The 16,577-nt window shown below is 42.0% G+C and overlaps 1 protein-coding gene across 16 annotated transcripts in view; it reads left to right on the top strand.

The window, feature by feature from the left end:
• The window catches only part of si:ch211-285f17.1 (sickle tail protein homolog), a 145,165-nt gene that overhangs the window by 98,619 nt on the left and 29,969 nt on the right, over positions 1 to 16,577 (top strand). For 13 of the 16 annotated variants that reach the window (XM_050056198.1, XM_050056193.1, XM_050056194.1 and 10 more), the window contains one exon: positions 14,073 to 14,268. In XM_050056198.1, the coding sequence (XP_049912155.1) occupies positions 14,073 to 14,268 (196 nt within the window). Of the gene's footprint in view, positions 1 to 4,228; positions 4,343 to 14,072; positions 14,269 to 15,316; positions 15,458 to 16,577 lie in introns of those variants that run through there. The other 3 variants (XM_050056202.1, XM_050056204.1, XM_050056205.1) reach the window with 3 other exon arrangements.

The raw sequence follows: 16,577 nt of genomic DNA, 5'->3' as shown, positions 1-16,577 counted from the left end.
ACTGTAGTAATACAGAGAAGGCAAACAGGTAATGCTGTTTAAGGACAATTTTAATACACGATAATATCGGTTGCCAAGGAGCTTTGTTTGGTTACTACTACTATTACTGGCTAGATTTTCATGACACTTGGTGGAAGGGTGTAGCAAAGGCCAAGAGAAAAACCCTTAAATTCATGATGCAAAACTTATTTTTCATTTGCAAGAGTGGGCATTTTGCCTCAGCGAAATAAATGCCATACATTGAAAAATCCAGTGGATGGTAGTAAAGTTCAGTGGTGACAAAACAAAACCAGTTGTAGAAATACAAATGTCACCTATTACAAACCACATTCACGGGTGCTAGGAATCCTCTGGGCAAACCCTACACACGTGGTTGCTCAAACTTTATACAGCCAGCATTTGTTATGGAGCACTCGGGGACAGTGGTTTAATGGGAGAACCGGTACAGCTGTAACACCGTCACAATTGTGACAATGCTTTTTTCTCAAGCTAAGGTGTGGCTATGGAAACGTAAATACAAACATAGCATGCAACTAATTATACTCTCAGTCATATCCAAATTTGATTGTCTGCAGTAAATACCACTAGAGATATGAAGGTAAAATGTTTGGTCTTTGCGCTTCATGAGAAAAATCAATGAGATCGTCGGCTAATATACGCACAGCTGAGATACTGAGGCTTCAAATCTAGACATATACTGTATAGTTGTTGCACTTGCAGATTTGCATATAAGACTTGACTTTCTTGTTTGAGGTCTGCGGTCTCCAAGTGTCCTTCTAGTACTTAAAGCAGCATTCGATGATTAACAGCATTTTCTTATCCAATTTTTGCTGGTTAAGGCAGCTTGAAGACTAGAACCACAATATGTATCTCTAGCGCTCATGTATGCATGGTCAGATTTGCACATCCTTGTGCTTTGGTGTAGAATTTCAGCCAAAAGGACCCCTCTAACAACAGTGTTTTTTTAGTGGCTGTTGTTGCTAATGCAGAGCTAATATGTAGCACCACGCAGGCATCCTGTAGTCGTAGAAGAAAAACACAGCTGAGGTTTTAATCTATTCGTAAAATGATGCACTGTATATACAGATTGCTGACTCACAACAGATTAGTTTCACTGTCAGTTACTAAGAAGCGTGCAAGCTCTCCACCCTCAAATGTCACATCTTTCCCAGATGTATTTACCTGTTCGGTTGGTGACTTATGTTTGTTTGATACTTAAAGGACGCACTAGGCTACAGGCATCTTGGCATCCATTCCATTCTGTTGTCAGCAAGATGATGCCAGTCATTAGACTACACTAAGGAACTAATTGACTTTGATGAGTAGCTAAGCTAATGGACAAAATATGTTGTCAGCAGTCAGGATGATGGAATGCACATGCTGTTGTGTTGATGCTTCCAATCTCCGCTAGGTCTTTGTGTTCCTGATGTTCTGTCGTCAGATTTTCTGTTGGAAAATCCTTCATTTTGACGGATCGCCATCACCGGCGCAACTGTTCATACTTGAGATATATTGGCAAAGAGATTCCAAGCTTTATGACCCTTAGAACCAAACGGGGAGCACGCAAAAGGAGTGTTTCCCCTCGTTTTCTTTGTGTGCACCTTTGCTTTGCAAGTCTTTGCATGCAGCCTGACATCTGGACTCCACCTAAGGCCAAAGGTATGAGCCTCACTTCAAAAGGCAAATCAGACACAGAGGCACACCAGGATGAATTCACCACCGACAGGACCAGCTCCAAGCATCTGGCCCAAACTTTATTTTGATCTCCTGCGCTTTATTTCCAGTTGGCCCTTCTCAGTGGAGATAAAGGAGGTTGAGTGTGGGTGTAGGATAGAAAAAAAAAGGATGGCAGCGACTTGGCTTAAAATCAAACTTGCTTTTCTAAATATTTAAAATACATCTTCAGCAGATAGACAGAGGAGGCAGGGTGCTCTTTTGCTAAACAAGATGACATAGATGATAGGGAACACCTGGAATATGCCTAAGTATACAGTGGGAAAGTATATATTTAAGGCATCAGCAGCTAATGGAATAAGTAATAAATTAGACTATTTGACAGAAGTGGAGCATGTGCTGCAGTTTATCATAGCACCTCCTCCTCAGGTTGACACCGTAATCTACCTCAACTATGGCTCGTGTTTTACATCCACAAGTACTCACATTATATCCCATGCTACTCAGCTCTTGCTAGGTTTAGTTTGCTGTTTGCAGATGTTGTTAACATGGAAGCTAACAAAACAAATCAGCTCAGTGCAGCAGAGAAAACTTGGTGATTTAGCACCTTAAGCATCAGTGGGTGCTGTTGTTTACTGACAGTTAGAGTTGGAGTTTTGTGACTTATCTCATGTGGTTGACTGAGTCAGACTGTGTTTGTGTGTGAGCAGTGTTTCTTATTGTTTCCGTCAGAGGTCAAAAACAGGTCAACTACTGTACAACTTACTCCCAGTTAGTGAGAGAGAAGGAGAAACAATGGATAGTCATAAGAATCAGCATGACAGATAAGCATGCAAAATCGTCATTATTTAAATTATTCAGGCATAAAATAAACTGTAGCCGACTGTTTACATGACAGTGATGTGTAATTGATCGTGTTTTCAGGAAATGCTAAGCATTTTGGATGCAGTTCTTTCAAGCTAAATTAAAACTTCAGTTTACTACTGATTATCTGACTCTTTTTCTGCACACACAGACGCACAGAGAAACTCTCCTCTGGGAGAGTGGGTATAATAAATCTTAGGCTCAGTGGTGGAGCGTATGTGGTCCTCGGTGACTTGTTAATTAGGCATGAATAGCAAAGCCATTATCAGGGCTGGTTTCATGGGACGAAAAAGGAGACTTGACACTTGACAAAACGCTGGGATTTAAAACCAACCTAGGCTTCAGTTCGTTGTCAGCAAAATAAAGGTGCAAAAATGTATTTTAGCTTCAGCAGTACTAGACTAGGCCCCTTTGATTGTACTGGATTATATGTACGTTTATGTTCGTGCAACATGATGTGGAGGATACAGGACTCTGGTTTCTCTGGGGAGAAGAAAGCCCTCTTTGTTTTGGTGACCACAGGCTCGGAGCCACACACACACATCCACACATTCTCAGATATACACCCAGAGAGGCTCAAATTAGACCTGCAAGGTCCAGGAGAGACACTCTCTGGAGGCAGCCCAGGTTCATGTGAGGACGTGTCAAATAAATAGGCCCTCCGAAATATGAGCGCGGCTTTGTCCACCGTGTGTATATGGATGGGAGCACTTTGTGTTTCACGATAGAGGGATCCTGTGTCTGAGAGTTAATCAAACATTTATGGCGGTATTATTCTGGGATGCTGTTCAAAGATGTAAAATGTATTTTGCTCTCAATGAAGTGATATTAAAGAACAAGTCCTGACAGATTATGGTTTCGCAGGCCCATCGGCAAATAGTTTGCATGTATTTGTTTGGTAAGAGAGACGCTGAAAGGGGTGGGGTTGGGGGGGACTTAATGTGTGCGCACTCGTAGGTGTGTGCAAATCGTGGCATGCAAGACTAGTAAATGATCTGCCAGTCATGTTCTAAGTCTGGACCTGTAATCTTATGTAACACCTTGACTTGTATGCATGGCTCGAACCACAACACAGCACCTTGTCAATTGAGAAGTGAAAACCGAGCTCTTCCTGTAATGATCCCAACATTCATTATAGAGCAAGCTTAAAACCAAACTAGTAATATTTCCGCAGTGGTATTTGGATGTCCATGCATTGGGTGTGTCCGAGTGTGTGTTCTATAGGCGAGGGCCTGCTGTGTATACCTTGGATATAGGCTCTCAGGATCCCAGAGGGTAGAGCAGAGTCTTATCTCCTCAGGACACAAGTGTCATCTCTCCTTCTTCAGTCGCAGCCATAGGGCAGTGAGATGGAAGCTGAGATTGGACATGGGGATTAGTGTTAGAACTGCCGTTTTAAGATAAAATGTCTTTTTTTAGCGCTGAATGGAAACTTTATGGAGTTTTAAAGCTGTTGCAGGGATCAGATTTTCATGCAGACATCCCTCATTCTCCAACTCAATCTCTGTCTCGCACGAATGGTGCACGAATGTATAATGCAGACACGCAAAACCCCTGCTGTTAGCCGGGTGTGGATTCTGTGTGTGTATGTATTGTGGTGCTGCATAGTTAGGGATGTGGGGCGGTGTGTGTATTGGATGGGGGGGCATCCGCTCTGAGTTAGAGCAGAAAGGAAAGGGAGCAGGACAGGGCAGTTATACAGAGCAAGCACTACAAGGGCTGAAATAACAGTGGAGGAAGTGACCCTGTTTCCAGTCTCACATGGAAGTCGCTGCTTGAAGGAGATCGCCACTGGTCTAGTATGGTAAATACAACATTTATGCTTTTTAAGATCATTTAAAACATGGTGTTCTTGCTTAAAATAATAGCTTGAGCGTGACTTTTGCATGAATACATGCTGTAAAATGACTTTGATGATTCTGAAACCTGGTGTGGCAACGCAAGACGGTGTTTCCACTCCACAAACTCCCATTGGCTGATTTATCTGATGGTCACACAAAGTTGACTTTTGTAACCTCTCTCATTTGGAGGAGGGCGCGATGTCTGCTGGTGATAACCGTGACTAACTCATGTATGCGTGAGTGGTTGAAATCAATTGGACGGTGAAGCTCAGTTGTTGGAAATGTCAGTGGCGGAAGAGATAACCATCTTGCCTTCTCTTTGCACTGGGTCAACAAGCACAGTATTGTGTCTGCTGTGATCATTTGCAGTCAGAATGACAGATCAGCTTGATTATATTTTACTTGCCAATGTGATATTTTATTAATGAGATGGTAACAGCGCTGGTTATTGTTTTGTAGTTTCTGGCTTGGTCTTTTGATTGTAAACTTGAAGATAGCGGGCCTTGAACTGCCACAACTTTTGGCTTCACCTTCGCTGTCAGCTTTGACTGTGGATGCTATAAAGTCATCTGCCTTTAACACACCAATTAACAAGCGAGCCCATCTCTGAAAGGTCATCTGGGGATTTGGATGAAAGGATTAGAGGAGGAATGCATCAGAGGAGGGAGGGAGAGAGGGATGTGGTAGCAATGAATGGGAATGGATGACTAGGGGATTTCGGTATAATGTCATTAAGGCTAGGGGAGACAAAGGATGATGGTCTGTCCACAGACAGCATACGGACTGAGCGCTGACTGGTTGATTGACAGGGGCTTTATGATTCAGAGTTGAGCAGCACTGCAGTGGCACTGACTTTTAGACTCACACAGGTGTTTTTAATGAACTCTTGTCAGTTTGAAGTTTTGAAGGTCTATCTCTGTGTTAAAACTGCGACACACTCCAGTCTTTTTGACAATGCTAAAATGGAGGATAGTGCTGATTCAAGAGCAAAAATATGAAAAGCATCTATCTCAGATTTGATGCTTACCACATTGACTCCATGTACAAAGTGGAATAATGTGTCAGAATGAGACAAATTAGGGTTAACTGTCTGCTGAGCTACCGTCTTCTGTTTATGTGTTTGCCATACAGATCAGGCCAGGTAATTACAGTTAGCTTTATTTCCGCTCCCCAGAGCCAGGGCCAAATTAGCATCTTAAGTGGAAAGCTGTGCTCACAACACTGGAGTTGGTGTTTAAAGCCACACAAGCTTCTACCTCCACTGTCGTGTTTACATTCTTCCATGTCTGAAAAAACAACATAGAACGGATGAATGAAACTTGTTTTTCTGGTTACCTGCGTGTTCACTCTGTGTGTGTGTACATAAGAGATGATGTTTGAATGAACGCTATTGTAGTCCGACCCTGGTAGTTGCTGGAGATAAATACATTACATAGAAGTTATCTTTGACTTCTCTGCTTGACTCGTGAAACATCTGTTACAGATCTTCAAAATCATGCAGCCCAAAGGTGACAAAGATTGACATAATTGCAGGGATGTCAGAAGAATGCTCTCTTTCTTTAAGGTAAAAGCCAGGCTATGTTATGAGGAAAACTATTATAACCCCAACTATGTTGATTATATAAGAACGTAGGCACCAATCAGTGGGCTTTGTGTGGGCAAGCAGCAGGTGTGATGCACGATGCACTGGCAGCTTTCGAGACTATGTCTATACTTAAATCTCCATGAGTGACACAGCAGGCTCCTGGTGGGAGCTGCCATTATTCTTAACAATCACGATTTACTTTAATCGCTCCGTCTCGGCTCCGCGTGTCAGCCTGTCTGTCAGGAGTTAAGACAGGTGCCGCATGATATAACATAATCTGTTCTGCTTGGTGAAATCACGCATTGTCCCCTCAGTTTGAAAGGGCTCTGTAATATTCAAGACAGGTGACAGGTAGCACTGAAAAGCACCCATACTGTACATGCGTGCTCGGGTGCGGATACACTGAGAATTGAAATGTGGCATTGTGAGAGAGCACAATATATTTTATAACATGTGCAATAGCATTGATGTATGGCATTTTAATATTCCATTTAATTTGGGAAGGCAGACACACAAACACAGACCTGAGCTTCCTTCATGATGACAGCATACTGTTTGTCAGACCGCTGTTGCATGAATGTTTTCAGGATGTCCTGGGTTCGGGTCAGATTTTCTGGAACAATGGCCTGACTCACTCATGCATGTGCTCAGTCTCTCTTTGTATCGCTCTCTTTCAAACACACACATACAGACATCACGCGTTTGAACTGCTTACTTTCTCTTATCTGGCTTTTCTACAAGCATGCTTATTTGCCTAATCATCGATTGTCCACATGACATTACACTTGACATCCATTTAACATGGAGCTGCTGCAAGACAATTAGAAACCTTTAAGAAGCAGTCATGAAGATTTCAGTCCTGCTTTGGCAAAGTCTGTGCATACTGTCGCTGTTGCTGTTGCTGTTGCTGTTACTGGTGGCAACAGCAAATGTGGTTTATTAACACAGGTCACAGAGTTCTGGGGCAGATAAACAAACTGTTGTCATTTTAATAAAGAAGTCAGACAATAATTGGTCTTTTTCCATCCTTCTGGAGTCTGCAGACAGCAGGGTACAGTGAAAGGGGTTGGGTTTAGCCTCGCTAAGGTGGAGGTGTGCAGCCTGTCGCCTGCAGGTCTTCATCTAACTGTGGCTGCTCCTTCTTTTTCCATTGCTCCCTGCAATATTTTTAACTTACCTGTCAAAAAATGCTGAAAATGACTGTTGTCTGAGACACATTTTTGATGAACGATCGCAGTAAGTCCCCAGCCCATTGAAAAAAACATTGCATTCCCTGTGACTACTTCATGATATAAGTCAGCTCCTTTTTTTGCCAGTTTTCTTTATAGGTTATTATTATGGCATTGGATAGGACAGCTTCAGAGTGAAGGGGGTAGAGAGAGGGGGGATGACATGCTAGAAAGGGCTACAGGTTGGACTCGAACCTATGGCCACTGCAGCAAGGAAACAGCTTTTGTACATGGGGCGCCAGCTCTACTGGGTGAGCTACTGGGCGTCCCAGTTGGGTACTTTTAATGTGAAGTTGCAGCAGTAGGAAAGTTTTAGTTTGCATTGGGAGTGACTTAATGTGGCAAATTTTCCAGGAGTGTCGCCCTCAACACCCAGTTCATAATACTGCAAATATATAAATATTGCAATACTTAAATCAGTGGGCCATGAGCTCAATTGCTACTGTGTTACCTTACTCAGCGATAGATGGCGATGGGCCTATCAAGATAATTACGATACGATACGATACGATGAGATACATTAATTATAATCAGCTTATCAAGGTCAGCAAAAACAATCAACGCTATGTCCATATATCCTAAGATACTGCCCTTGTGTTTACATGCAGGTTTATTTATATAAGAATGTCACCAAAAAAAAATTTTCTGATGGAATTTTATAATATAGATATATATTCTCAGAATGTTTTCGATGTACTTGTACTGAATTGTTACCCTGGATTGAATTTGATGTTTGCTTTTTCTGGTCGATGTTTTTTTAAAAATAACCCCAGATGATATTTGGATGATTAACCACACTTGTTGCACACAACGTTATAAATAGAGGTGTGGTTTTCATTTTCCAACATTCAGACCTGACGAAGATCCCTCTAGGATCGAAACGTTGTTCATTAAAGTTTGTGGCATGGAGTAAGTGTGCAGGCTCTACCTCTTTTTCATCCAAAATTTTAGCAAACATGATGCCAGACTAAACAGCAGGGTTTTCCCTACTATTATAAGACTTGGACAGCATGGTCCAGCAAAAGCAATTATTATGACAGGCCTGGATATTGACTTGACAGACATTTATTTTAATAAAGATCTTTAAGATTTTTACTGAAAGATTCTTGTTACAGTGCCTTTGTGAGCTAGTGCCTGATGGCCTCGGGAAAATGTTTGCATCTAAGCTACTAGGGATGCACCGATCCGATATCTGGGTCGAATATCAGCCCGATATCATCAAAATAGATGGACCGGGTATCGGAAAATGCAACCTATACCTGAGGTGATCCTTTCCCTTTAAATCTATTGCGACGCGAGCTACGTCATACGTCATTGAGCGAAGGAGAGAATCAACTGTGTGGAGGTTTTTCCACACTGTTTCAACTGCTGTTGCACAATTGTTTATTTTTGTTAAAAATAAATAGTTCATCATTGCATTAATCTGTCTCATCCTGTTTCATTTTATCTTAGGAAAGAACTATGTAGTCATCAATGCCTGATGCCTCTAGTCTTTTCTGTTCCACATGTAAAGGTATATAGCTTTTTAGGTCTACCATGGTATCGGATTGGTACTGGGTATTGGCCGATACTCAAAGCCACAGCATCGGGATTGATATCAAAACTGAAAAAGCTGAATCGGTCCATCTCTATAAGCTACACAACATGGCCACTGATGAGGCATTAAGTTATTTCTCCACCTTATTGAACCATGCTGAGTGTTTGACCCAAGTATATAACAACCCACTGACATTGGCCACAGCACTGCACAGATAGATCACCATCTTTGTGGTAGATATTCTCTGATTTCTTTGACACTTCCGAGATCTATTTTCTAGACACGTTCCTTCTCAAGGGGCTCTTTTCATGACTGTATAACTTGTCATATTCCTGTGTATAAGCTAATGCTGGTGTCTCACATTCACATTCATCATAGCTGTCAGAGCAAATGTGGCGTTCAGAGGGAGCCACTGCTGAAAAAGCAGAATCACAGACTGTATGGTATTGACTGAAGCGGGGGAAATCACTGGTGTGGAATGTGCTGTAGGTGCGAGCGGGTTGAAGCAGGTTTTACAGTGCTAATCAGCGGTTGGCCTGCGGTTTTCACATCTGGACCCTAAAGCGGGAAGTGGTTAGCCAGGACAGGAAGTGGCTTTTGATGCGAGGCATTTCGGCAATATCAGACATAGCCGTTGTCAGAATGATGATCTCTGCGTGCGTGCATGAGGAAGAGGGAGGAAGAGAGACAGAGGAGTTCATCTGAACTAAACTGTTGACCTTTGAAGGGGACACCTCATTTGTCAGATGTGGACTGGTGTGGAGTGGTTTAACTTAATTACCTCTTTCCACAGGGAGGCAGAAGGTCTCATTTGCAATTTCCTGCACTTTTATATGCGACTGCTTCTACTTTATCTTTGTCTCCTGTGCGGTTCTTATCAAGCTGTCACACTGTGGCTATTTAAACATTTTCCTGTGATTTGAAGTGGGAATAAAGTTTCAATTAGCATATTTAAATGTAAAACAAGAAGTAAACAGAAGTTACAAAGTCTTGCTTTAACTACAGTTTTTGTGCAAAGACATTTTAGTGGAGTTGTTTGATCTTGTGAGACTTCAATAAATAGTTTAAATAGATCGATACCACCTGGAGCCAGGACACAGTTAGCTTATTTGAGTAGAAAGCCTTAAAACAGAGGAAAAACAGCCAGCCTGGCTCTGTATATATAATTGCTAACGGTCTTCTCTCCTCATGCTACATTCATGCGCTCCTCAGATGGTTCCATTTCTTGAACTGGGAAGTCATTATTTGAACGTTGGTGTGTTCATGAGCTTTAAGTCGTAATGTGGAAACAACATGGACACTACAAAGATATGTTGTAATGATTTCGTCCCAGACTTGTTGCTGCACCAGTACGTCCCCTAAAGCTACTAAAATATTGCTTCACCTGAGTAATGCTAATAAATGACGTTTTTAACTAATCTAGGTCACTCTGCGTGAACAGTAACTAATTATTACAGCTCAATATCATATTACAAATTACATGTGAGGAAAAAAATTTACATGCAATATGTAAATTAATAACAAAAATGATAACTATCAACCGAACATTTGCCTTTGTCAGACGTGTTTCTGCATAATGACGTCAGCTCATGCACCAAAACTTTTGCCAACATTCCTAGTTGTTGTTCCAACTTGAGGGTGTGTTCAAGTGAATTTTCCCAGCTGGGAACTCATTTTCCCAATTATTTCGACACCACAGCCAGCTGTAATTATAAGACTTAACTAAATGTGTCCTATCTGATGGCTTCAGTATTAATTTACTTCACCAAGTAAGTTTTTTCATGCAATAAACTCAGAAAACATGAGTGTTAAGTGAACATCTACACAAGTTTGAGTGCAGGTTTTCTTCCTCCGCTTTGGTATTTGAGAAAATATTGGATTACACTGCCAGACCAGCCTGACATAATTACTACTTACAGGTGATGGAGGAAGCCAATACGATTCAACACTCCCAAGGGTGACACAGTAGCACAGGAGAAGACAGAACAGCGGTGTGGGAGGGCTGTTTGGACCCACCACCACTGAATACGCTCATAAATCTTTCAGTGCTCAGATTGGATTTCCCAACACATGTCTGGTTTCAGGTGACACGTCAACTCCATGTGACCCTCCTGTTTTAAAAGGTCACTATCATCATGTATTAACAGTATAAGGGCACATTTTTATTCATGTATTTTTAATCTCTGGGCACTGCAGCCTAAGCGTATTTTAATGGAATTACAGGAGTTGAGTGATGGCTCAGCGGTTTTCTCTGCTGTGTCAGGTCACTGTGAAGTTGTATCACATACAGTAAATGCTTGCACACTGTAACTCAGCAAATATCATACCATGACAACGGTGATGGTTGGAAATGCTCCAGGGATGTGTAATATTAATGATGGCAATTAATTAATTGGTAATTAATAGCAATTGTTAAGTGGTGGGGTTTCCAGGATTTTATGTCCGTACTCATTAAAGTCAAATAAGCTCATGAAAAGTAGCTGTCGACTAAAGCAGAATTTGGTATATTGCCAAGTAGGTTTTCACATGGAAGGAATTTCCTTTTGTGGTTTGGCACATCGACAAGAAGAAATTACAAATGAAAAACTAAAAATAAAATAAAAATATTTTTAAAAAAAAATACTATTTAAAGATATTTACAATGTGCAAAGTTTCACAGTGTTAAGAATAAGAATAAATTAATAGGGCTGGACATAAATATTTGACTATTTGGATACTTGGATGTCAGATGTTAGCAGCTGCTACTGTGTTAGCTCGTGCTAACTGGGCAGACGGTGAACTGACTGTTTGCTGGGATGAGAGCGGCTCTGGAGATGGTCCATCAGTGCTGCATCTAACCTGTGTAACAGGAACACTGAATCTTATAAATAAAAATATCACATCTTAAATTTGTTGGCGCTTGCATGCTGTTTCTGCGATTCTGTTTCAGCGTGCTTTGTCAGGAGTCTGTTAAGCACCCCACCCCCACCCTGACCAAAGCTAGGTATTTGAGACAGACATGATAAATAAATGCAATCTGCTGTTAGGTAAAATTGAAGATACACCTACATCTAGGTTCTCCTTTTACCCTCTTCCTACTTTTCTCTGGTCTGCTGTTGACATTGATTTGTTTCCATGGTTCCTCTGTTTTGTTTGATGACCATTTCTTTTTCCATCTCACCCTCCCACTGGCATCTCTTAGGCATTTGCTTTTTATTTTTCCCCTTCTCTCCTTTTTTTTTTCTCCCATCAGACTTTACAGGGCATGCTCTCCTCCCTCCACTCTGAGCTTGACATTCAGAGGTACTTGATGAAAATCCAATTGCCCCACAGAGTTAGTCAGCCTTTTATCTTATCTGCATCATGCCATTGTGCGCGTGTCAATGTGTGTGACTATGTTTGCATCCTCACTAACATCTGCTGTGCGACCGTGTTCCTAACCCTCGTGCCCCCCGTGCTTCTTAGTGTCTGAGCTGTCTGTACCTGCCTAGCACACTTGGCTGTCAGGATAAACCAGTTTTGGCCATGAAAGCTCCCACACATGTCAACTGCACTTAATATAAAAAGCTCCAATTCTTTATTTGTCCGTACGTGTATGAGTGTGGGAGAGCAGCAGCGTGTGCATGCAGGTGTTTTCGAGATAACCTGTTGGACTCGGCCTCGTGTCTCCAGCTGCATTAGCTCTACAGCACCACACTTTTGCCAGGGGAGAAGAGCATTTCATAAAGAGCTCAGTGTTCACTGACCCCTCGGTTTTAGTCCCACCTCGTCCCGGTGGTACGGATCACCTTACAGCGCCGCACAATAGCTCAATGGGCTCTGTAGTCTCGTCACACATCGTCTTATTGTAGCTGGGGCTTGAGGATGCCACGTCATGCAGATCGGATTACAGAGTATCCAACTGATCTTCAATCTTTGATGACACAATTCTTGATCCTTAATCAGCGGCAAAAAGGAATATCTCCTTCTTTAGTACCTCCACTCTGGGTGTCTGTTTGATCTCTTTGAGTGTGTCATCATGCACTTGTGCTTGAAAATGTCTTTCATATGCTGTTAGTGTCACTATTATATCAGACCCTGGCTTATGTGGGTGAGTATAAACTTTAAACTTGAGACTGTTAAGGTGGCACGGTGTGCAGTGTTCAGCATTGTGGCCTCATAGCAAGAGGGTTCCTGGTTCGAACCTGGTTTTCTTAGGGTACTCTGGCTTCCTCCCACAGCCCAAAGACATGCAGGTTAAGTTAACTGCGACACTAAATTGTCCGTAGGTGTGAATGTGAGTGTGAATGGTTGTCTGTCTCTATGTGTCAGCCCTGTGATAGCCTGGCGACCCCCAACAGGATGAGCGGTTACGGGAAATTAATGAATGAATAAATGACTCCTGTTATGATTAGAGGCTTCCTTTTGCTTGATAACTTTTAGTGGCTGTAATGTGCTTGTGGGACAGCACTGATCAGTATTAAATGTGTGAGCATGTATCAGTGACATACAGTATTAACACTAGTCTGCAATTCTGCATGAGTGAAGTGGTTTGGTTTGTGTAGTTGCGCTAGAGTCAAGCTCCAAGGTGCTTTATTCTAGCTCGCCAAAGAACATGTGTAACTCATAACGTAAGAGCACTAGTGTTATTTTCCAACTCCACCAAATGCATCATATCTTAAAGGTCCAGTGTGTATGATTAATAGGGATATATTCGCAGAAATTGAATGTAATGCAATAAGTATTTCCTCTTGAGCGTATTATTACCTGAAAATAAAAATGGTTGTGTTTTTGTCACCTTTGAATGAGGGGTTTATGTCTACATATGGAGCATTTTCTTGTCTGTGGAGACCATCATGTTGCACCGCCGTGTTCCTACAGTAGCTCAGAATGGACAAACCAAATGCTCTACAAAGGGCCATTCACATTTTAGGCATCAGCCGCGGTAGTTAGAAGCTCCTCTGACAAGCATTGTCAAAAAAACACAGATTTTTTTTTTTTAACATGACACTGCTTTATTCAGTGTTTTTACCATTTTAAATCACCTGGCCCATCTGTTTTTGAGAGGAAGAACCATCTATGGATAATTTGGCTCCTGGTAAAACCTCCCTTCTGCAAAAAAACCTCTTGAATAATAAGTACTGAAGGAATTCTAACTTCTAAGTTTCAGCTGGTTGCAGTCTGCAATCATCGCCTCTAGATGCCACTAAATCCCCCTAAATCTTACACACTGGACCTTTAAAGAGTTTGTGTGATGCTCATTGGCATCTTTTTTTTGTCATGTTGAGAGAATAAAAAACAATGCATGTGCTGTATTATTTTGTGTACGATGTGTCCATTGTCTAACCCTTACCGTATCTTCTTCCATGTGCCTCCCCCTCCAGAGCAGAAGCCCAAAGCACGGCCCCAATCCGCAGCTCGGCGTCGGCGACCAGGTCGACCACCTATCCCTGGCCTCCCTGGACTCGTTGGACGCCATGTCTGATGCCGACGCACCCACAGCCTTCACCCGCGGCAGCCGGGTTCGCGCTAGCCTGCCCGTGGTGCGATCGACCAACCAGACAAAGGACCGCTCACTAGGTACAGTATGAGGCTTTTGGGTTAGTGACAGTTCAATCAGTTGAGAAAATTTCTTATCTGTATCTGGCTTTGTTGCTTGTCTTTGGCCACAGAATGTGTCAATCAACTGTCTTGTAGTTCTCTCAAAATCCCCAGACTGCCACAGAGATTTTTTTTTCATATCTGAGAATAAAGACTCAAATGTTAAATTGACTTTGTGAATAGACTGAGGTGAGAGTGAATTGACTTTAATCCTCTTCGATAACCTACACTTTGCATCTTTCGTAGCGTAATCTCGGCACAACTTTAGAACTCTCTGAAGTAACTCCTAACCGCACATGATCTCACCGTTTCACCTTGTCCAAGTCTTTCCCTCTCACTCCATCTATCTTCTCCTCTCCTCCCTCCTTCCTTTCTCCACCTCAGCTCACAGCTCTGTTTTAATTAGAATTCATTTCCTCTGTAGTGAAAGATTAGGGAATCCATCCACAATATGCCATCGTGTTATTGACAGGATTAGAAATGGGTCGTCTTATCAACACACATGGTGCTTCATTTGCATCCATATGCAGAAGCTGTGAGTTGTGCAGAATTAGGTTGCCGCATTAGGGTGAGAAAGTGGCGGAAAGAGTGTGAGAAGTTCCCAAACAAAGTGTAGAGTCTGTAATTTTTCAGGAGGATAGTCTTCAAAGGTAGCTCGCAACGCAGCAAGGCATCTGCTGCTGGATAATAGCAAAGTGTCTGAATGACACGCCTTTTGAACAAAGTGAAAATGAATGAAACTATAGGGTGCCGTTTGCCACGCTTTTTCATGCCAGTAAGCACCTCTTGCTTTACTTGAGAAGCAGAGATGCCAAACCTGTACAAAAACACTTTAAACAGATATGCTTTGCAACACATGCATGCACAAACACACACGTGCAACAGCGTTCCCCTTTTCCCTCTCAAAAATGTCAGGACAAAGCATTATGACAGTGGGGGGCTATGGTGTGATGAAGGGGGAGGAGAGAAAAAGGGGCACCACTAAACTACAGTGTCCCTCCCACAGCCTCTCACGCGCACACACAAACACACAGGCACACACTTCTCTGGGTCCCAACGGACATTTGGGGCTTCGTGTCTACAGCTTGTGCCGTAGGAGCTGTCGTGTGGTCTTTACCAGAGCATCATAAGACTTAACAGAAACCAGGAAATCCTTAAAACCCCTAATGTGAGTATCAGATTTCATCTAGAGTGTGGCATCAAGTGTATTATATTTCAGGTCATTTATTCTGTGGTTCTGATATTGCATTTTTCTGCTTTTTTTTTTTTTTTTGTCGCGTTTCAAACTCTGTGACCCAAATGATGTTTTACTTTTGTATCTCACTGGAGAAATGTTTGAAGCTCAGACAGTCTGCAGTGCTGTGCCCATTTGGTCAGGAAACCCACTGGCCATTTGCTTCCAATCCTGAGTGAAACCAGGCGCTCAGGAATGTAACACGGCTCTTTGTTAGACCCGAGCCATTCAACTTTGTTGCAGCAAATAAAAAGCGATGTGAAAGAATTCAAACCTTCATAGCTTGTGCTCAATCAATGGCGCTTTGTCATCAAAATCATTCGCTTTAATTGCCAACATCTGGATGAAAACTAGCCGACTGTTAGCGTAACAGCTCTCAGGGGAAGGATGAAGTTATTCTGCAAATGGGCACTTTGTTAAGTTATTACTACCCCAGAAACCCAGACAGACCAGAAAGAGCAATGATAGACTCAGCAATTTTGTTTCCTGGATTTGCCCTCTCTCTGTCTCACTCTGTCTCGTGGAGCATGTTGGATCTTGTATAATATTTCAGCAACATCTGGGAGCTTTTACTGGCTCTGTCCTTTTATGGGGTTACACCAAGTAAAACCATTCCTCCTTTCCTTAAAACCAGCTATTATCAGTGCACAAATGTAAAAGTGGTATTGAAATGACTGATTTATGTGCGTCACAACAAGTCTTTTGTCTCAGCAGTTAATGAAATGTGACAGTCTCTATGATTCTTAAGTAGTAAGATTTAAAAATAAATAATAAAGATTTATTAAAGTTATATTTTTGCAACAGATAAATATACAGTAAAAAAAAATCAGTGCCATGCTGTTTGGATCTGCAGTGAATCAGTGAATAGAAATAGAAATGTGTTTTTTTTTCTCTTCCCTGGCATTGTTTATACAAGTGCAGTGTGGGCGTGTCCATAAATTTTGTGGGGGAGACATCTGTTTTTGTAAAGCACAGTACAGAAGCCACACCCAGGGTTCAGAGGTTCAGGCTTTGGTCGTTCTGATGCACAACTTGTACGGTTCCACCCCGAGCA

This window comes from Epinephelus moara, chromosome 11 (genome assembly GCF_006386435.1).
Source record: "Epinephelus moara isolate mb chromosome 11, YSFRI_EMoa_1.0, whole genome shotgun sequence".
NCBI lineage: Eukaryota > Metazoa > Chordata > Actinopteri > Perciformes > Serranidae > Epinephelus > Epinephelus moara.
Note: the sequence above shows the minus strand (reverse complement) of the source record. Positions and strands in the feature narration are given on the sequence as shown.